This window comes from Sebastes fasciatus, chromosome 15, assembly GCF_043250625.1.
Source record: "Sebastes fasciatus isolate fSebFas1 chromosome 15, fSebFas1.pri, whole genome shotgun sequence".
NCBI classification, from domain to species: domain Eukaryota; kingdom Metazoa; phylum Chordata; class Actinopteri; order Perciformes; family Sebastidae; genus Sebastes; species Sebastes fasciatus.
Genome location: NC_133809.1, coordinates 18948573 through 18972039, shown reverse-complemented (window position 1 = coordinate 18972039; position 23467 = coordinate 18948573). Strand labels below are relative to the sequence as shown.

At 38.4% G+C, this 23467-nt stretch overlaps 1 protein-coding gene and 1 long non-coding RNA gene across 4 annotated transcripts in view; both read right to left on the bottom strand.

The window, feature by feature from the left end:
- The window catches only part of LOC141783170 (uncharacterized), a 57763-nt gene extending 49484 nt beyond the window's left edge, over nt 1–8279 (bottom strand). Inside the window, exon 1 of one of the 2 annotated variants that reach the window (XR_012597221.1) lies at nt 7777–8279. This is a non-coding gene — a long non-coding RNA (uncharacterized LOC141783170). The remainder of the gene's footprint in view (nt 1–7776) is intronic. The other variant, XR_012597222.1, reaches the window with a different exon arrangement.
- Nucleotides 8280–12516: 4237 nt separating this feature from the next.
- On the bottom strand, nt 12517–22544 carry vsx2 (visual system homeobox 2). 2 transcript variants are annotated; one of them, XM_074660503.1, is made up of 5 exons: nt 19621–22544; nt 18075–18159; nt 17415–17538; nt 13795–13975; nt 12517–13444 (listed from the first exon to the last, which is right to left on the bottom strand). In XM_074660503.1, exons 1-5 carry the CDS (start codon nt 20069–20071, stop codon nt 13071–13073), a joined length of 1215 nt encoding a protein of 404 aa, XP_074516604.1. In that variant the 5' UTR covers nt 20072–22544; the 3' UTR covers nt 12517–13070. The 2 variants fall into 2 exon arrangements, with proteins under 2 accessions (XP_074516604.1, XP_074516605.1); XM_074660504.1 differs by having other exon boundaries at nt 12517–13381.
- Nucleotides 22545–23467: the final 923 nt, after the last annotated feature.

Genomic DNA, 23467 nt, shown 5'->3' with positions numbered 1-23467 from the left:
CAGCACATCGGTCATCAAAGGTTTGGAACAGTGAACAAGGCATGAATTGTGTGGTTAGAGAAGCCTGTCACAGCGTATTGTCCACCACAGAGCATTATATTGACAATTTGCTATTGCTGGCACAGCCCTCTGCTGTACCTGGCATGGCTCTTCACCGTCTCTTGGCATCACTCACTGTCTTGCCTTGAGGTGACTTTACCTGCCAGAGTGCTGGTGAGTGTCAGCAACAATACCTGCTCTCTAAAGTCAGGATGTCAGAACAAAATGAGAGCAGCACTTTATTCCCCTCCAGGACTTGGTAGAACCATCAAACATGTCCCGTTCTACTGCCCCACCTGCCATGCCATCAGAACATTGGCCTCCAGAGCCAGAGTATCCTGAACCACTCAGTGCCCTTCAGCTCCAACTTGCAGACAGCGTTGATCACATACTGAGCTCAAGAAGCAGAGGAGAAAATATTCACCTATCTACCTTATCATTCACTGCCCCAGGATGCATGGCGCAGATGGCAAGGTAAGCAAGTTTTACAGGAAAGCTTGCACAGCCTGACCTCTCTCATATTTGTCTGCTTCCTCTTTTCGCAGCTTCTCTTCAAGCAAAGTCTCTAATGCATGAAATGTGGCTCGATGGGATAGACGGGGGCGAAAGTGCCGCTCTCATCAATGGGAGCTGTATGGGGTGCTGAAGTGGGCTCACTCTGTTGAGCGAGTGCGGCGCTGCATGTGTTTTCTCTCCCTCAATAGATAGGGAGCTTCACCCACGTCTGTTCGCCCACTCACTCACAGCATCCATAGCTCAGACCTCCAGAAGCAAACTGATTTTATTAGTCATCCACCCCCATGTGAATAAAAACTTTCTGAGAGGCAGCAGCAGGTTGAATCTGAACTTCTGCAAATACTTCATTACTTATGTATAAGTACACGTTTAGTGTGGGCTACACAGGTGTTTGTTTTGAATTATTAGTCCGCACTGTATTTCTAAATATAATCCTTGTATCTAAAATTAACCAAAAGTCTGTTCTTGTCAAGTCAAACCGTGACCTGTCTCATCTAACGAATGACAAAAAGGAAATGAATGGCTCTTGCACACAGAACTAAAGAGAGAAACAGAGGAAAAACAATGATGAATGGGCTGAAACAAAATGGAACGAATCTGAAAGGGAGTGGAAAGACATTAGAGCTGAGTGCTACATTAATAAGGAGCATGATGCTCTTGACTGTTCATGCGACTGAAAGCCATTTTCAGATCCTTATCGCTGCTGTGATGAAATACCTGTCACCACGCCGTGCTTGTGGACAACAGACGAGCAAACAATATATTCAGTTTGTGCCACGCCTCTGCAAAAGAGGATTTATTTGAAACAATTACTGCAAAAAAAGAGATGTGAATATAGTCATCCTTCTCATTTTACTGCCATTTAGTAGGAAAAAAACAACCCTGGAAAGCTATCAAAGAATCCCCCCTGTGAAAAGGATAGAAAAATCAAGTGTAATGCTCGAAAATAAGACTCATTTTTAACTCACCACCCAAAGCCACAATGGGAGGATGTGAATGAGGAGTACGGAAACTGTGTCCTGAATTTTCAAGCTACTGGGGAAATAGTGGTTATCTTGTAAAAGTGGGAAAACCTCTTGGCTCTGTATTGTGTGACAGATCTTAAATCAAAAGCACACAGTTCATTTGCTAGATTACAAACACTTGCATGCTGTTTGAAGTTCATCCAGGGATCATTTCCCATGCAGGAAGATACATTTAATTTATATTTGATTATGCAGAGGATACTTTTTAGGTCAACAGCATACAGATGATGTCTCTGGCAGTGTGGATGGAGCTAAACTCACACCCTTCTGAGATTTCAACAGTGTACATGCAGATATGAATAGCAATTAGCATATAACAGTAATAACTCAGCATTTCAACACACTGGTATTCTGACGTATCCAGAGCCAAATCAAGATGGGTTTTTTTCTTACTGCAGTCAGTGTGTTGATTTTATTTTACATGCTTATTGATTTAATGAACCGATGATCCTTCTCTCACCCAGTAGGCATGCATAGAAAATGGATAGATTACAAACGTTTTTAATGGAAGGACTTTTTCTTTTACTAACACTGGAGGAAGATCTCAAAAATCTGTGTCTCTACATGCCTTAAATGGAAAAAATACTTGCATAAAGCAAGTATATAATTGAGTAATTCTTTATAGCAGAGCAACATCCTAATCACTCTACTGCTAAGGCCCCTTTATGTTCAAGATACACTTTGGTAATTTAGTCTAAATGCAGAAGTTAAATAGGAGAACAAAGGGATAGATTGTGCCCCATTGCAGCTCTAATATCAAATAATAATGCCAGCTATTATTAATCTGCATCCCTCTCATGGTAATCTGGAAGGACTCCGTGTAATTTTTAGATTAAGTGGTACTTATGACATTTTGATGTACTTGTACTTACTTCCACTGTATGTTATTTAATACTTAAGGTAAATAATGTAGTTTTTACTCCGCTACATTTACATTTATTTGACAATTTTTGGCTTGTGACCCCATTAAGTCTATGAGTTGTAAGCACTATCATTAATAACTGATTCAGATGGTTCATCTAAATAGCTGTTCTTAGTCCAAAGAGGTGAAACTCTCCTATATTTTACCAAAAAGAAAATATATAATATGAATACAACTGTGTGTAGCCAAACTTCTTCTTGTTTTTCTCCTCTATCCTCTCCCATTAATCATCTGACGACCTCTCAGATTTATCTTGTGACCCACTGGAGGGGCCCGACCCCAAGGTTGCGAACTGGCTGTATAAAAAGCATGGGTGTATAAAGAGAACTGGATACAACCTTGCAGGCAGGTTACATTCATTCCAATGAGAGTTGCTCAGTGGCACATGCAGCGGCACTGATTTACAGCGGTCTCTTTCCCAATGTAAATCAATGGGAAAAAGTCTTTTTGGACCCAATGGCATCACGTGACGGACACGGAAGTTTTAGTACCCCCGTTTGGCCTCTACGAAAATTTTACATCAACGCCCGGCGCTCTTCCTGGGGGCTTGATATAAAGTAGTTAAAACTAGCTAAAACAGTAAAATGCTATTGATGTGTTGATGCATTTACATTAACAATCTAATAATATAATTTATAATAATATATCACTCACAGGGGCCATTTCCATGCAGAATGAGTACTTTTACTTTTTATACTTTAAGAATATTTAGCCGATAATATTTATGTATTTTTAAGTAGGATTTTTAATGCAGGACCTTTACTTGTAATAGAGTATGTTTACATTGCTTTATTGGCCTTTTTACTTAAAGGTGCAGTGTGTGGGATTTGGCGGTATCTAGCGGTGAGGTTGCAGATTGCAACCAACTGACACTTCTCCCGTGTGCCAAGCATGTAGGAGAACTACAGTGGCCGACATGAAAACATAAAAGTCTCTCTCTAGAGCCAGTGTTTGGTCTGTCTGTTCTGGGCTACTGTAGAAACATGGCGGCCGGCTCGGTGAAGAGGACCCACTCCCTAGATATAAACGGCTCATTCTAAGGTAACGAAAACACAATGATTCTTAATTTCAGCTGATTATATATTGATGAAAACATACTTATTAATATTATATTTATTTCTGCCAACAGCTCCCCTAAATGCTACACATCGCTCCTTTACATCCCAAATCTGTCTCAAATCCCAACACGTTTTTCCATTGCACTTTCCAGTGTGCACGAGGAAATGAAGACATCCCATACAGCAGCTCTCATGTCAGCATCCATTTCTGTAAAACCATTCCTCTCTCTCTTTCTTTCAACCTCCACTTTAATGTCAGAGTTAAGCTCATCTTTGAAGCATTTCACACACACATGCTTATCTGCCCTCACACCTTTGTCGCACAGCAACATGCCTCTCTCTGTGGCGCCGGCATTTGCCAGGACTCTGGGCTGATAAGGACCTCACAGCATCATATTCTGGCTGCGCTTATCACTCTTGAGCAACAAGGGAGCCCTGTCTAGCTGTTCATGTTTCTCTTCTCTTGATAAGTATAGACTGGACTTCTTCTTTTTTTTTTGTTGCTCTGAGCATTCCTCAAAACTGCCATCTCGTGCCAGCAGAAGCATCTAATGCAGCTCTCAGATAAGACTCAGCGAGGTGGGCTGGTTTTTAATTGCAACCTGAGTGCTCTACACTTCACGGGGAGGGGTGATGTCAGTTTCTGAGACATGAGATACGAAGCAGGAAGAAATAAAGGCTTAGGAAAGATTATATAAAAGTAAATAGAGACTAACACAGTTTACGTCCACCTAGATGACTGGACTTGGCATCTGAAATTGCCCACAGATGGCCTGCTGAAACTATACCGAGCAGTGGAGGCTGGAGGGCAGCTGCGGTGGACGGCCACACATCATAAATCTTTCTGGGACAAGCAGTCACGTCCAACTTTCAAGAGATAGCCGATATCCATTACTAGACCGTAGGCAGCAGCAACACAAAGGAGTCAGGTCTATAAAGCCGAGCTGAGACAATGAAGGTTATCCGAGGACACAGAACTCCCACCATCCTACTGTAATCACTCTAACCATGTAATCCTGACGCATCAAGAGCGTTCAGATTCATTAATTTTTTGAAAAAAGACAAGAAAATGGATGTTTTTTTAGCAGTTTTTAACCACCAGAGATGATTAATTCCACTGTCTGATTTTATAGCTGTACTGTTATGAGAAAAGGAAATGCCAACAGGTCAGCAGGTGGAATAAAACGCTGTTTACTTTCCATTATGTAATTCCCTTGTTTCTTCTCCTGCTGTAGTCAGACTTTAATCTATTATAATGAGTAATACTCGATAAGCCACAGACTTAAATCAGATGCTAAATGAAAAAGCTTGTGTGGCTAAATTAGCATTATCATTAAACAAATAAAGTACTAATATCCTGCACAAACACTGAATACTCATCCAGTTTGAAGTGCTATCGAGATGATGATTCCTACCTAGTGAAGGGTAAAAGAGAGCTGGTTGGCTCTGTGTGTGTGATCAAACCCTTTGGGAAAAAAATTAACCTTGGAGATGAAATCAGCCCCCCGGCCAGGACAGATCATTTAGCTGTAGTATCAATCCCGTGTCCATCAACCGACAGCAGACAGCCTCATCACTGATAGCACCAGAGGAGTGACAAGAGATGAGAATATTGATCAAGATATCAGATCATGTCTGCTCAAAAGCTTGTAATACAACCCTTTTTTTCCCAGCCTGACAGATATGAATCAATGTCAAGATGATGTTTCAGCAACAGAATTTTCATATATTGACTGTATTACAGAAAAGATGTGATTGTGAACTTGTAATTTCATTCACCTGTACATCAATTTACAAAGGGTTCTGGTTTTGAATGAAGCTCAAGACTGCCCCCAAGTGGATGAAATGTTGCACTACATGCAGGGAGTAAAATTAAGCACTCGATGCCAGTTTTCAATATCATGCTTACAAATGAACTCCTAGATTACCTGCAGTTAAAGCTGCAGTGGGTAGAAATTAGGCGAATATTGTTTAAAAAGGTTTAAAAAAAAAAATCATGTGCCTCTGTGTCCTCCGGTGTCCTCTGCTGCTCCTAATGGCATCTGCAAGATTTCACAGACCGGAGGAAAATAACCAATCAGAGCCGAGATGTAGCCTTGCCGTCTCTGAGCAGCTGTCAATCACTCGCGAACTCCGATGAAACGGTCAAACTAGGCAGCGCTGATCAAATATGAATCAATGTTCTGTTACTGTAATGCCTATTTCTCGCCTCAAATGTTTTCAGAAACATTTTGTAGTGTACTGTTTAGCTGTAGAATGAGAAAGTTTGTGACCTGGCAGCCATGTTGAGATCTGTTGAGGAAATACCAAACACCGCCCACCAGCCGGAGCACAGCCAATAGGAACGCTCTCTCTGTGAAATGACCTGTGATTGGCCAAAGTCTCCTGTCAAGGGCTACATTTTTTTTAAAGCCTGAAAACAGAGCCATGAGCAGCTGCAGAGGTCTAGTTATCTCTCAGAACACTTGCACATTACAATATGCTGAAAGGTTATTATGGATTTTTTACCCAATGATGCCAAAAATATTCTGCCTACTGCAGGATTAAAAAATATGAAGACGAGTGCGAATATGTATGTATGTAAAAATATATGTACTGATCGTATATAAACATGTATATACACACACATTTCTCACACACCATAGTCTAAGTACTGCGACTTCTCACTCATACATAAATATTCTTAAGCACATACATCCTGTAAAATACATGAACAGACAGTTTGTCTATGTATGTTTATGCCTATACAGTGTGTACAGGTATTCTACAGCATACAGTATGTACTGTAGGCACTATGTATATTTATGTGTTTGTATTAGTATTGGGGCACATATTGTAGTTTTGAAAAAATAACTTTGGCAAAACAATCTCACACAAACAACAGTCACACCTTCTGTATTCTGAATACAAACTATTACCTTCAGATCGACGTTTCAGAGCCAGCAAATGTAAAAATAGCCGCTCTCTTTCCTCCCAACGTCTACAACACTACTCAACATGATAACAGGTTACTACTGCTCACAAGCAAGAAGGCACTGTTGCACTTTGTTTTATGCATTATGTATTATAGTTTTATGATTTCTTTCCTCGTTTTTATAATGTCTATGTATTTATTTATTTCATCTCACAGAGCATGTGCAATATTTAAAAAAAATTTTGTTTGCTGTGTCTTGAATGTACCACTGTACTGCCTTGTTGGGTGTGCGTTGGTGTTTCAAGTTGATTGCAGTTGTGTGTAGCACTATTGTCCAAGCACAGTTTCCCCTTAGGGACAATGAAGTATACAGTATCTTATCTTATCTCAGCACAAGGTCTATTTCCTGTTTTTTTCCAGAGCTTTTATCCATATCTCACTGAAGACTCAACATCTTCATCTGCTATTTCCAAGGTCAAGAATTAACTGCCAGGCTCAAAAAAATAACTTGTTTTTGTTTTTGAGTATATTTACCAAATGTAAAAATTCTTCAATTAAGATTTTAAGTAAAGTGCTTTTTATTGTTTACCACTACCACACAGCTCAGTTGTATAAATTAATTTTAACTACTTTAAAATGCTGTTGTTGTTGTTGTTGTTGTTGTTGTTGTTGTTGCATATGTTTCATGATGGCAGGTGGAATTATAACTATAAAAAGTACATAGTAAAGTAGCACAGAGGTGGAAAGAGTAGTAGAATATTGTACTCAAGTAAAAGTACTTTTATTTTAAAGAAATGTTACTCAAGTAAAAGTAGTTGTGTAAAAATGTAAAAAGTAGGTCAGTTAAAATGTATTTTAAGTAAATGTTACTGTGTTGGGGGTGATATATATTTAATTAAAGAACATCTTTAGGTTACAAAATAGAGGGCTCTCTTCTCTACAGTCTGTGCATACAACTGATTATCAATTATATAAATATACAACTGCCTTCCTCAGTGTAGCCTCACAAGAAGAAACCAGAAAAGAGACAAAACTCAGACAATTAAACAAAAATGACTGACAATAAATAAAACCATTACACTGTATGGACACCATGGCGACCAAACTTATTTTATAGTCAACAGTAGAATAAATTTAAAAAAACACCAAAGCAGATATTATAGACATGTATAAATGATATAAACAGCAAAGGAGAGACTGCACAGTTTTTATCATAAGGGCACACTCAACTACGTTGCTAGGCAACGCCGTGGTTTTTGATGCTCTCATCTGGAGAGTTCAGCAGTGTGTTGTTGTACTCACCTGTCTGAACGGCATCCTGCCAGGCTTTAGCACCACGAGGTCCTTCACAATGGGCTCCAGGTTCAACTCCTCTTCTCGTTCATTCTCCTTGCATTAAACCAGTCCACTCTCACTGAAGGTAGAAGTTCCTCTATGAGCATGTTAGCATTTAGAATCGCGTGCTAGCCGGACCCAGCGTTCCCCTGGTTACCGGTCCCTAGTTACCGGTCACCAACACCGTGTTGTCACTTAGCTGCTAGCCGGGGACAGCGCTTTAACTCCGTCAATAATATAGATAACGTTAGACTGAGACATGTTTTAACTATGCAGAGGTACAATAACGCTAACCCACCCCATATTTGATACTTTAATTGACTGTACTTGAAGTCGCCTCGAATCGTGAACTCTGCGCTCCGTGAACGCAAACATTTATGACGTATAATTTCCGGAGCGTCACCTCTCTGACGTAAGGCTGACGTCATCCTACGGCCGCAGACACACCTGCAGCTTCTTCTCTGCAGCAGCTGCTGATTTCTATTCTCACACTTTATCAGGACTTTTCATGTGACTTTTGTTTTAAATCATCTACAGATGCGACTTAAAATGTAATAAGTAGCTACTTAATTAAAAGTATTATAGCCTAAATTTAAAAAAATACATAAGAAATATACAAGTAGGCCTACCCAAAACGACTTAGTTAAAGTAACGAGAGTAAATGTAATTGCAATTGACATGTCATTTGTTGAGGAAGAACATGTGATTTGACCAAAAGCTCCAGAACAGCTATTAATGGACCTTGTTGTGAGATTGTTTGATTGTTTGATTTATGGTAATATTGTTTGGGCAGATCTTCATAAACTTTATTTGTTGCAAAAACGATTAGTAAGATTGGCAGCTTTGTCAAACTCTAAGGAGGCTTCTGCTCCACTGTTCAGGAAACTGAACATTCTTTCAGTTTATGACATAAATATTCATCAGATATGTGTGTTTATATATGGATATATGTTCTTGCCTTCTTCTTTACCATCATCGTTTAGCAACTTCTTTAAATCTAATTCTCAAATTCATTCACATAATACTAGACAGGTTAATCATCTTCACCTGCCTTTTTACAAAACAGAACATGGCCAGTACTCCATCAGATATCGTGGTGTACAAATATGGAACACCAAAAATACATGTTATTAAGAGCTTGTTATCCTTAGAACATTTTAAAAGGAAATTATCATCACATTTAATTCATGATGTCTAATTATCTTTTGATATGTTTAGATATATTTTCTTTTTTTTCTGTACTGTTTTTTTGTATGCATTTCATTGTTTTTATTGGATTGTTTTCCACTGCTTGGTTAGGTTTTTCTGCACATTTTGTGTACTTCTTATTGTTGTTTAACTTTTGTTGTATTTTTAAAATTATGTTAGTTTAAATCTTTCTTCCTTTTTTGTTATTGTTTTTTTTCTCCTGGGCTTAATCCAGCCATGTGGCCAGACTGCCTATGAGTAGCCTAATAAGAAGAAGTTGATCACAAATGAATTCTCATAGAGATATATCAGAAGACATAAATGATGCATAAATAGTCAAATAATCTGGAAACTGTAATTTAATTAATTTTTTAATATATATTTGAAAGATTGAGCTCTAACAACAGCCAGCTCTAAATGATTCTGAAACATACGTTAGTTGTACTTATAAATCTGTGCAGCAGAGGGCAGAACAACACCACATTTCAATTCAGTTCAACTACATCTTGCATTAGATCTCAACTCAGCAGCATCTGGATCCAAGAGTCTTCCCAAAATGATCTACATTCACTTAATCTCACCGATGAAATCACACTGCTCACAACCCCATCAAAAAGAAATTGAATGTTAATGTTGCATTAGTGGAAATCTTCCCATAAACCTCCCTCTGATCTTACTTTGCATGGATTGAGATGATCTTATGATGGTCTTCAACAAGCAGACTGTCCATCACAAGGGATACTGTGAATTACCTCCTCATATCCAATGTAAACAGCTTGATCTTCAGCAAATCTGATCTATCATAACCTTCTATTCCACTCTCAGGGGATTACATAGCTTTGCACTTTAGAGGAATAATCCTCACTCTATATGTCTTGGCCTCAATAACTGAATTGGGTTGGGGGCGAGAGCTCGGTTTATTGCAAATCATTTCTGTCACTCGGGCTCAAATGGTTATTGGGTTGCATGAGAATTCTTAAAAGAGGATGTGCAAAATCATACTTCTTATGATGTTTGTTGCTTAAAATGTGAGTTTAATTCTCCTGAAATTTAAAACTAAAACTAAATGTTTGAAGACAGATTCTTTTGAAAATACTGCTGCCAGAGAATCCTTCACAAGTTACATATTTTAAGTTTTAATAAGGTTTTGGCTTAGTTAAGGGCCAAAAAAGTCAGGTTCACGTCAGGTTGAGTCCAAAGTCATAGCTGCTCTATGAGGCCGTGCTGTGAGCTAAATGCTGACGTTTAGCAGGTATAGGCTCATATTTGCTATATCGTAGTTTTGTGCGTTAGCATGCTAACATTTACTAATTAGCATTAAACACAAAGCACAGCTATGGCTGATGGAAATGTCATTATTTTAGCAGGTATTTGGTCATAAACCAAAGCAGGACAAATTGAAATTTTGACCTGTTGATGGCACCATATAAAAAGTGAAGGGATCACCAAAGTTATAATTCATCTTGAGGGGTCTGTCAAAATGTCATGGTAATCTATCTAATCTACCGACAGACTGACCAACAGACCAACATTGTCATCCCTAAGCCATGGCTAAAAACTGAGAATCACTTTTGGCTATCTTTATCATTTGGTGACTTCAAAAATGGAAATTTTTGTTCAAGACAATGTGTGTTGAGGGACACTTCTGCTGAAGATACTGAATCTTTGTCAGCCCAGAGAGACGGTTCTGTAGCTGATTTTAGGTTCTGACCTCAAAATAAAACCACTAATGTGTATTTTTTTAATGGATGAGGATTAGGTCTGTCAAAGTTAACGTAATAATAACCCATTAATGCAAATTTGTCTTACCGCCACTAATGTCTTTAAGCATTAAAGCTAGATTGAAGATGCTGGTATCATATGAAACTTGAAAACCTAAAGAATCTATTGGTACCAAGCAATGTTCATCTAGTTTGTCTCTAAATAACGCTCCAGACTTATGCAAAATTTTGTCATGGCCATTTTCAAAGGGGTCCCTTGACCTCTGCCCTCAAGATATGTGAATGAAAATGGGTTCCATGGGTACCCACGAGTCTCCCCTTTACAGACATGCCCACTTTATGATAATCATATGCCATTTTGGGGCAAGTCATAGTCAAGTCAACACACTGACACACTGACAGCTGTTGTTGCCTGTTGGGCTGCAGTTTGCCATGTTATGATTTGAGCACATTTTTTATGCTAAATGCAGTACCTGTTTCTGGACAATATTTGTCATTGTTTTGTGTTTTGTTATAAATATATACATACATTTGCATAAAGCAGCATATTTGAGTATTAAATACTTGAGAAATCTCCCTTTAAGGTACATTTTGAACAGATAAAAAAATGTGTGATTAATTTGCGATGAATAACAATTAACTATGGACAATCATATGATTAATCGCAATTAAATATTCTAATCGATTGACAGCCTTAATGAGGATGCATGGTGGCTGATGTGCTTCTGTGTATCTGTCTTTTAAGGTTTTAATGTAAAACAAAACTTCCTTAATGTTGTGGCATGAGCTCTCCATCACTTCAAATCTCAAGCATACCTCTCTTTACTTCTAACAGTATTTATGTGGTCAAGCATCTTTCCGAAATCTACACTCCAAAATACACCAATCACTACTATTCCCAGGTTCATTCTAGCTTGACTGTGAAGGCTCAAGCACACCTTTGATTTTTCGTAGACAGGTGCACAGGGGGAAATGCCCATATAGGCAAGATATGAAAGAATTCCTGCACAGTGTCATTTTACCTACTTCATAGTTCATAGGCCCCGGGTTCATTCTCTCATTTCTTATCACTCTGACACACTCCAGTCCATTTCCCAGCCATCATTAATTATTGTGTGTATACTTATCTCTGTCAACAACGTAATTAGCAACCTTTTCCCCATCCGGTGACATTATGGTTCCAATCTGAGGGCCATTCAGCGCCGAGACATGCAGCAGCATACTGATAATAGTCGTCCCTTGCCCTTTGAAACTGCTCCCTGTTTAATTGGAGTAGAACTCAATTGTTCAACTCATTAGGAAGGAACTGAGGCTGAAGTGTAAAATGTGATATGGATTAGGGCTAATGCGGACACATAGACGTGTTGTAAAGCTGGGTTCAAGTGGTCTGATAGAAAGTTTTATGGGGAAAATGAAGCTGTTAGACATCGGCTAAGTATTCAGATAAGAGGATGAAACAGCCCGAGAGTCGGCTGGTAATAATAGCATCTATTAAATTGATTTGAAATCAGGCTGAGGTCATTCTGCTTGGGTGGGGTGCTTTCCAACTCTCTCCCGTCCCAAAAGCACCGGTCCCCTAGTTTAATCTGAAATTGAAGGCTCTCAACTGCAACGGATTATAGGGGCTAATCCAAGCATGCAGCCGTGGACGGTGTCCTAATGAGCCTGGCCAGCGGAGCATCAAGTGACAACAAGTAGCTACTCCAACAACGTTTCAGTGATGCCTTGACAGCAGCTGACCATTTTGTTTGAAAGGAAAGCAAAATAAATAGACACCAAATAGACGCCACATTTAATAAAAGGCTATTTTATGCTTTATATTTCTGAGTTATACATCAAATGAAAACACAAACATTTTTAAGACTACAAGAAATTGTGCCTCAGTGAGCGAGATTAATATATCAAGTATATACAACGCGATATAGGACAACAATTACTTTCTGTCGGTGGGATGGTTCTTATTTCATAACTGTACATTAACATGAAAATGAATGCCAAGAATGAAATGCACTTGACTGTGTCATTGGTAGTCCTAATTAATATGATATAACTGTAGTAAAATTTGACTTAACTGGCTCTATATATCACTGTGGGATCTATATACACCAATATTAACACTTTACTCCCACTCTGCCAAATCTTCTCTACTATGCATAAGCAACAAAAACTGGAAGTAAATCAGAAAAAGTGCATTTTGCATCTTCTGTGCAGCAGTGAACTGGTGACGGCCAGATGAGTTTTCTCCTTAAAGAAGTCCAGGCCAGTTTTAGAGAAGTCAGTGAGGGATGAAGACCTGCAGGACAGTGAGTTATGTTGTGAAAGTGCAGCCAGCACACAGGAACGTGATAGTCTCTACGGACTTTTCTCCTCCTCTGCTGGACTCAGGCGATCCTTCTCCTCGGCCGCCTGTCTCTCCTGTGTGCCCTCCAGCAGTCTGTCATGAGAAACCGTCCCCAGCACTTTGGCACTGTGCTCCTGTGCTTTGGCCCTGAGTGCAGCAATGCTGTTCTCTCTCAGTTCCTCTTTAGAAATGGTAGACTTGACCTCTGACCTCTTCTCCTCCGCCTCGGCCTCTTCCGCCCTCTGAGAGCTCGGCTGCTGGGGCGCGTCACACTGTCCCGTTGCCGGGGGGACGGTCACCTCCACGGACTTTTTGTGCATCCCTGCAAAGAGTTGCGGGTATTCAGATTTAGAATAGCGTCTGTTGATTGGTAAGCCATCTTGGACTGAAAATAGCAAGCAAAAATAGTTCCGGTTTAGAATATAAGGCTTGAATGGACGATGGCGATGACCGGTGGAGAGGATGAAAATGTTTTATGTAATGCAAAGTGCCGTGTTCTCTATATTTAGGATGTTTCTTTGCTTTAAAGGGTCAGGCTTAGCTAAATAGAGCATCTATTTAGCACACAGTATCAGTCCATCACTGCTTTGTGGTTATGATTAGACGTAAATAACTTTCACATAGAAATGCTGTTGAATCATGTGGCAAACATACTATTAAAACAACCATGAACTGTTGACACAATGAGACAATGATGCTGACTGTATGGGGGAGACAGTACGACATGAGCCTCACCGAGCAGCCAGGGGGCGCAGGACTCCATGATGCCATCCTTGGCAGACTTGAGGATGGACTCTGGCAGGGGGATGGAGTGCCTTACCATGGCTCCATACAGCCCGTACTCAGCCATCACGGTGCTTCGGCCCCAGCACTTCTCCCTCTTCCTCCACTTGGCTCTGCGGTTCTGAAACCAGACCTGTGACCGGAGGACAGAACACCCGGTTATCAGCCACTAGTACCAAATAAGAAAAATAAGTCCAGTTCTTGCCAGTGAGGAAAATATGTATTGGATCAATGGAACAAAGGTTAGTTTAGCTACAAAACATTTACGCTCTTGAGACCAAATTTGGTATATTTTTATGCTTTTTTGGATCTATAATGATTACTATGAATAATTTGGAAATGGCTGTGAGATTAGTGGTTTCTTTTAAGGGTTACAAACAATCCAACTATGCAGTTTGCATTTCCTTAAGTGCAAGATGCAACTATTGGTACCACTTTCTAATAAGGCACCCTAAGTCAACTCAAGTTCATTTGTATAGCACGTTGGAAAACAACTGCAGTTGACCACAGTGCTGTACAAATTAAAGTGGACAGCGAGCAAAATATCAACAAAACAACAATAGGTTGCAATGGAAAAATACACAAGGCAATGTGTGCACAAATCTAAAAGAGAAACAGAATAAAACTTGCAAGAGCAATTTATAAAAATAAAAGTTAATAAAATACTAAAACATTAAACCATTAAAACCACTATGAACAACCAAAGGTCATTGAAAATAAGTATGTCTTGAGGTTTGTCTTGAAAGTTTCAATGGAGGACATTTGATAGCTTTGGAGCTGCGACTGCAAAGGCACCCTAAAGAGGGTTTGGCTTTATTAATGATTAATAAATACATTACCAATACTTCATACAGCTGTTATGAGCTATCAATAAGACTACATTTTGGGTCGTTAGGTTGTGAAAAATCAATGTGGCTGCTGTTTCTATTTGGATTTTGGTCTACATCCTCTGCAGCCATTTTCTTTATTGATGACCTTTTATAACTGCAGACATGGTGGTGCTGTATATTATAAAGTGTAAACCCCTCGGTATTTATTTATTACTGCATTATTAGAAAGGTTAAACACCATCAAATGGGAATTTTTCATAACCTGGCGTAGAGCTGCAACTAATGATTATTTTCACTGTCGATTAATCGATTAGTTGGTTTATTATTTTTTCTCTAAAGAATTACTCAAACTGATGGATTTAATAATTGACAACTAATCGATAAATTATTGCAACTCTACTGGCAACCCAAAAGCTGTTATGACTGGCTTCTAACTGACCTTCAGTAATTTATGAACCTTTACTAAAGCCATTCTTACTCAACTATTTAGTGAGCATTTAGTGATTTTAAAGATGACCTATTTGTGAATCTCCAGTGTGATTCAAAGTAACTTAAGATAACAAGTGCACCGTTTTGGATTGAGCCCATTGATTTCCCATAAACTGCTGGCTACAGGTGTGAAGGATATCTGTGCCTGCTGTCAGAGCTGATCACCAGCTACCTGTGGCCACATTATAGATGGTTTGACACACCATGACACTCCACTTGGCCCTGCAGCCAACAACTGCTTGAAGCTGTGTGCAGCAGGCTCTCTGTCAGCTCAGAGAGAGAGAGGCCAAATTGATAGTAGAGCACAACACAGGACTGTTAAACACTCTGCTGAGGCTCCTCTGTGAGGAAGAAGAGAGGAGGAGGAGATGGAGGGGACAGATATTAAATTGAAAACGATCAAACCGTTTTCATGCTTTTTTTTTTTTTCTCTGGTAATTCTGATGATAACCCTTATTTCATACAAGATACTTTTTTTTTTTTTTTCATGAGAAATTGCTTCTGTGGCCCCTCAAAAGAAGCCAGTGTGAAGCTGCATGGAGGAGGATTGACCCAGGGGCACAACGAGGCTGATTGAAAAATAAGTTAATTTCAGGCCCAATCGATGGCGGGCAGGCGGGCAAATATCACGGGAAATTAAACTACCGGGACTCGTGGGAGCATTGCTATTGACCCGTGCTAATAAATTCAATGTAGTTATTTCATTTGAACTCCCTGCGTCTCTCCAGCAGCCAGCCAGCAGCCAGCCTCCAGAGCTCCCTCTGATTTAACTAATTACACTCAATGAGGAAAATTGGGTGTTAATGTTATTTAGGATGGGAGCAGGCCTAGGGCTTATTTATTTCCTCTTTTTATTATTTATTCTGGGCTGTATACTGTTGCAAGCGCGTATAATGAGAATGAGATTAAAAGGCGCGCCTGGCAGATGGATGGTCCAGGTCACACTGCAATCTTCTTCCGCCTTGATAGCTTGATTAGGTCGTTAGCGGATCCTTCTCCGAGAACAAATTGTTTCACATCCAACTGCTCCTGATGAGAGATTATGTGTCCTGGAGAGGAGAGCAGAGCTGCAGGAGAGGAGAGCTGAGCGGCCTGCAGCTTCAGACACTCAGCTCATCACCGAGAACCATCTCCACCTTAAACAGCACGGCAGCTGCTACATTCGACATTCGACAATCGCATTCGACATTCGACAGTGAGAGATTACAGGTGAATATTCATAAGGCAACACAATAATATGCACCTTGTAATATTCACACTTTTTTCCAATTAGAAAATAATTAATTGTGTTTTAAAGACACTACAGCTTATTCAAATAATGGTCTATGACGTGTGTCAGTCTATAAAGAAATATAATTATATCGAATCTTTTCAATAAAATTGATATAAGATGCTTTAATTGTATCATATGATTGCCTTTTAATTGGATTTGATTAGACAAGTAGCCTATTATATATTTTGCAGAGAGCATATCAAAGTCAATAAAGATCAAATGTTTTTTTGTTTTTTTAATTAAAAAAACAAAAAAAATTTTCACATTCAGCAGCTGCTACTCACATATTATACAGGAGGTTTGTTATAGCACTGATGGGACACAGAGATTACAGGTGAATATTCAGAAGGCACACAATAATATGTGCCTTATAATATTCACACTAATCAATTAAAACAAAAATGAATTATGTTTTAAAGACACTACAGCTTATTCAAAAGAATTGTCTATGATGTGTGTCAGTCTAAAGAAATATAATTGTATCGAATCTTTTCAATGAATATTGATATAAGATGCTTTAACTTTATCATATGATTGCCTTTAATTGGCTTTGATTAGCCAAGTAGCCTATTAAATATTTTGCAAAGTCAATATAGATCAAAATGTTTTTTTTTTTTTTTTAAATAAAAATATATTTATTTTTCACATTTTAGCCAAAAATAAAATTAAAAGGGTCAGCGTGTCTTATTTCTTTCAGATGTAACATTTTTATTGCAAAAAAAATCTCTAAAAGAAGTGCCTGTATAGCATGTATCTATGAATTGAGTCATTTCAAATATGGCTTGATTCATATGTTAAAGTGAACCATAAAGGATGTATTTAATTCACTCGATAGTGAAAATAAAGTGAAACAAATAAAAATTGTCTATGTGCCAAATTAAAATTAATATCAGGATGCTAGTCCAAATATCGTCAAGTAAACTTTCGATTGAATAATGCTGATTATGAGCTTAACAACACATGAACTAGGATCTTCTTACCTGTATCCTGTCTTCAGGTAGCTCTGTCTTCATGGCCAACATCTCGCGGGCGTAAACATCCGGGTAGTGAGCTTCATTGAAGGCCTTTTCCAGCTCCTCCAGCTGGTAGGAGGTGAAGATGGTCCTGTTGGAAACGGGTTCTCATTTCAAATATGTGTGGACATAATGAACATAATATATTATGTCCTGCAGATATCAAACTAAAGGGTGAGCCAATCTGATTCTAAAATAATTAAGAAATAAAAACACAAAGGGTAAAACAACATTGAACACATTTCTATAGTTAAATAAGAGCCAATTTAAAAAAACTAAGTTTTTTTTTTTATTATCCATGTTCCTGGGTGTAAAAAGCAAACCAAACAGGCAAAGCTTCACATTTCTGGATGCCAGTAATGAAAGAAAATACAAGCGATCTGTGGCCAATTTGTAGTAAATTATTATCAGTAATTTGACAAGTTTATTATCTGTTTTCAATAAGGCTATAATAATAAATAAAAAAAATAAAAAATAACAATAAGCATTGCACATTGATTTTGTAGGCCTAGATTCGTTACTTTATTTTACTGGGAAAAAAACAGTCTTGTGATTTCTGCAATATGATGATAAACATTTCTAAAACATAACAATATCAGTCATTATTAACCAGAAATCAACACTAACCGGTGGCGTCTTTTCTTGCGTTTCTTGCTCTGACTTACTGATGACTTTGAGAGTTTTCGTTCATTTGAAGATAAATCATCTGAGTCTGGATAAAAAAAAAAAACACAGAAGAAAATACTAAAGTTAATAACATCTATAAGAGCGTTTTTTCAATTTTCAGAATAAATGTAATAAATAGTGTTGACACTGACACAACAATGCTATTTTTATAAGGCCATTACATTTTAATTATTTAATCTAAAGTCAAACAACAGACAATGACAATACTAATCAGCCTAATAATAATAATAATAATAATAATAATAATAATAATAATAATAATATATATTTTGTTTGCTTGTGGTATAATTTCAGTGTTTATTACATTGGCATACATTTTATTGCAAATCATTAAGAATAAAAATAAGGATTGGCCCATTTATTGCATATATGGTGCAAGTGTACAGTATGGCTTCCAATAGATTTACTTTACACACATTTGCATGGGCATCATCAAAGTGATTGTGTAATAATAATAGAATAATATCTCAAGTAAATTTATAAATAAAGACGTACATTACAGAGCAAAACAAGAAAATGCTGGGGAATTGTTGCATGGATCTACACAATGCACACTAATGTAACCTAAAACAACATGAACAGTGACTTCAGGCACACAGAGCCTCAACAGATCCGCCTTGCACAGTCATATTTTATATCAAACAGTGTGCAACGAGCTGCTGATTAAGAAGGAGAAAAATGTTGCTGCTGCAATTAGTGGCTGGCCAGTTGAAACTAATTAGAGCCTATTTAGTGGAAATGCTATTAATGAAGAAATCAATGTTATAATAACAACATATAATAATAACAAATACAATTTAAAAAAAAAAATGATGCAAGCATGCACATTATTTCCAGTTTAGAAATAAGCAAAACTAGTGTAGCATTGAGCTCAGTATTTACTATGAATACTTATATACTACTATATACTACAAGCACAAATGTCATATTAAATCACTCTATTTCCTCATTCACAACATCTCTTACTAAAAGGCAGGAAAAGGGTATTCAATATAGGCTCTATATACCTACACAAATATACTATGAACTGTGCTTATCTTTGCCCTGTTTAAATCTATTATTGCTATAAGTACTTAAAATGTATTGATGTAATTTTACATCAATACATTTATAGTACAAACACCACATGTTGATTAAGCCCTTATAAACTCACTGCAGATATAGCATTGCTTATATCATTTTGCTTATATACTATTTAAGTATATAAGTAGTAAAAAAAAAAATATATATATTTTTTTTTATTAAAAAAAATAATTATGCAAGCATGCACATCAGTCCAGTTTGGAAATAAGCAAAACTAGTGAGCTCAGTATTTTCTATGAATACTTATATATTAATTAAGTACATAAGTAGTAAACATTTTTTATTTTTTTATTAAAAAAAAAAATTATGCAAGCATGCACATCAGTCTAGTTTGGAAATAAGCAAAACTAGTTTAGCATTGAGTTCAGTATTTACTATATTAAATGCAATGCAGTGATCAGACCTGAGCTGGCAGACTGGCTGGTGTCCATCGGCCCTCCTCCTCCGGACCTGCTGTGTGGCTGCAGGTGAACATCTTGTGCGTCCGACAGCACCGTCTCCAGAAACACCGGCTGCCTGTAAAACGACGGGATCCCTCCGTGGCTGAGTAATCCCATCCCGACACCCACACCCACTCCCATACCACCGGGGCCCAGCAGGGACCTGGCGGCGATCAGGTGCGCCCCGGCCGGCAGCGAGCTGAGCGGACTGAGCGGGCTCCTCGGGGCCGCGGACGGCTCCTTGTTGTTCAGCCCCAGGATCTCCTGGATGCCGAAGCCAGTGCACCTGGTGGGCGGATGGTGGCTGCTGCTCTTCGGCTGCTGATACTGGCTGCTGCTGTTACTCCCTCCGTTTGAGCTTTTCTCTGATAAATGCAAACTTTCCAACAACACTGTACCTTGTTTCCCCGTCATCTTCGGATGCTATTTCTTTATTCTATACCGTCTCACATACAGGATGGTCCCCAGTGCATGATCCTCTCTGTATATAACACACCAGAGTCCCTTTAGAGAAGAAATGCTCCTTTTATCCAACAGGTCCATCACCAACAAGAGGCAGCAGCCAGCAGCCAATCAGCTGCAAGGATTCAGGATTCCTGTGGATCATGGATGCATTATACGCCCTCTCTTGGATACATATCTGCATTTTGCTCAGGACTATATGGATAAACGAGGAAGGGATTTAGGCTACAGAGAGAAAGAAAGAAAGGAGGGAACGAAATCTTCAAGGCTGCAGGGAGAGGATGAACTGAGGAATGAAAACTACATTTTGTCCATCAGTACATCTTGTTGCTAAATAATAATTAATGTGCTGCTAAAGACATGTAAATCCAGAGGACAGATGGTAATTTTGTAATTTTTCTCAAACTGAGCTGCCTATGGATGCAAAATTAATTTCAGTGCAAACCTACAATAAAGTTGTATCGTATCGTATCGTACATCCTATTGTAGAAAAAGGAACCTAGAATAATGCACATTTTATAGAGACTAAAAATGACAAAGATAGGGGAAATTAAAACTACAATTTTACATCATTTATAGTACAAACACCACATATTGTTTAAGCCCTTATAAACTCACTGCAGATATAGCATTGATTATATAATTTTTTTCGTTAGGCCTAATTAAATCGTCTATTTCACACCTCTTACTTACCTTTGAAATGCTGCAAAATTACCTCAATCTCCTAGAATAAATCAGTATGTATATGCCTTTTGCTGAGTAGTTTACACACACACACATACACATAGGCAGCTATGATCTCTCTGTCCAACCACTGGCTCACACGGATGGATAATTGATCTCCAGATGCTATGGGAAACTCATCACACGCAAATCAAAGGCCCTCCCAAAAACGACAGCTGGACGATATGGACCCACTGTGCTGCTGCTGCTGCTGCACGGTCCTGCACGGAGCTGTAATCCCACAGCAGCAGCAGCAGCAGCACAGACTACAGAGCAGATTAAATCACAGCAACATTTCCCGGAGGAGAGGGGGATATTATACAGAATATGGGACACAAGTGTAAGACTATTAAATAATTTTCTGACCTGTTATTAATTATTTTCTTATGCATAATAATAATTAAATACTGAATAATGGCTAATTATGTCTGGTATAGGAAGGTCGTGTAGGCCTATCTTTAGTGAAATTATGATTTATTATTATTATTTATTATTTTAGTTTCAGGGAGTTGATGAATTTTTCTGGTTTATTGATATTATTGAGACAATTCTTATTATTTTTTGAATGTATTTATTTGCATTTTTAGTTAACACCATGCATGTTGGCCTTATTCTAAAATGGGTTTTTTTGTGATTTAATTGCGGAAAAAAAGAGAAACATATGCTTATTATTTGGATTAACCTATTTATTTAAATACTCTAATAATACTAAAGATGTAGACCAAGTTCATCGTTTATTCTTGTTTTTTCAGTGCCAATCAGATAATGAGAGTGTTGAGCGGTTAAAAGAGAGAACACTCTCATTATCATAAAGCTAATTTTACATATTTTGTGCCAAAATTAAAACTCATGAAATTACATGAATATTTTTTATTTTGTTTTTTGTGCTTGTGGTATAATTTCAGTGTTTATTACATTAGCATGAATTTTATTGCAAATCATTTAGAATAAAAATAAGCATTGGCCCATTTAATGCATATATGGTGCAATGGTGTACAGTATGGCGTCCAATAGATTTACTTTGCACGCATTTGCATGGGCATCATCAAAGTGATAGTGTAATTATAATAATAATAGAATAATATCTCAAGTAATTGAATAAATAAAGACGTAAATTACAGAGCAAAACAAGAAAATGCTGGGGAATTGTTGCGTGGATCTACACAACGCACACAAATGTAACCTAAAACAACATGAACAGTGACTTCAGGCACACAGAGCCTCAACAGATCCGCCTTGCACAGTCATATTTTATATCAAACAGTGTGCAACGAGCTGCTGATTAAGAAGGAGAAAAATGTTGCTGCTGCAATTAGTGGCTGGCCAGTTGAAACTAATTAGGGCCTATTTAGTGGAAATGCTATTAATGAAGAAATCGATGTTATTAGGATATGCTAATGACACATCAGCCTGTTGGGATCGAGTCATTTATTAACACTGAAGGGTGTGAGTCAGGATGACCCGTCAATTACAGGCGAGTTACTGCCCCCTTTCACTCCATCATCACTTCAATCTATAAAAGGCTTTTCTTTTTGTTTGTTGATAGTGCAACACTTCTCCTCTCTGTAAGGCTTTTAATAATCCATCTTCTATATGAAAATGGCTGCATGCTGATTTACATGCAGACGAGAGGCTGCCTAATAAGGCTCTAGATTAAGGGAAGATTTAGTTCAGTCATTCGTGTAGATTGGGTTGCCCATCAAAGACCTGCAGGATCTGACGGCTGCAGATTAAAAAACAAACAGCTGTTGGAAATTTTTTTGTTTATCTGCCCCCCCCCACCACCCGCTCAACCCCACATCCTTTCTCTGCTCCTCTCACTCCTCCTGTTTCTGTTTCACGTGGCATTTTTTAAGCAAAATTAGGAACAAAGTGTTCTCAGAGCTTTAGAAATGATGTTAACAGCCCAGATATGATAAACGCATCCAGCCTGTGTAACCTTCAAACAGGTGTAGCTCTGCAGCAGGTCAAAACCTGATAAGCAGCTGCAAGCAAAAGCCGCCCACTATAATGAATATCACATCCCGCTGATGTGACTGCTAAAGCTTAAAATGCATTTGTGATAATGAATAAGCAGACAACTTTTTCTTTGCAGCAAGGTCACAGCAGCAACATAACTGAATGCATTAACTGATAGATTCTTGCACATAAGAATCATTTCTCAACAAGTCATATCCTACATATGAACTTCTATTTATGAAACACATGGTGCATTCAATGTCTCTTTTTATTAGGACGATCAAAGTGGTGTAAAACTCTTTATCTGCTTTCCAAAACTAACAGATTGTGAGCAAATGTTTCCCCTCAGACATCGTGCTGAAACAGGGTGCAGGACAACTTGATGACAGCACACATGTAGAGCCGAGTCAGGGGAAAAACTAAAGCACAGCCAGAGTCTCTGCTTTCCCAAAGCACTCGCAGGGCGTGATGTGATGGGATGCCCCCGCCTCCCTCCCTCTCCCCAGTACAGAAAGAGTTTGCAAGCCCCGCAGCTTTCTCATGGCTCCTCCACAATGGCATGTTTGGTAGCTGCCGGCGGCATTGCTTAATTAGGCGAGGAGTTGATTAATTTGCACTAATTGACAGCTAATTTAAGGACTCAGGGCACATCGGATTGACGTTTTT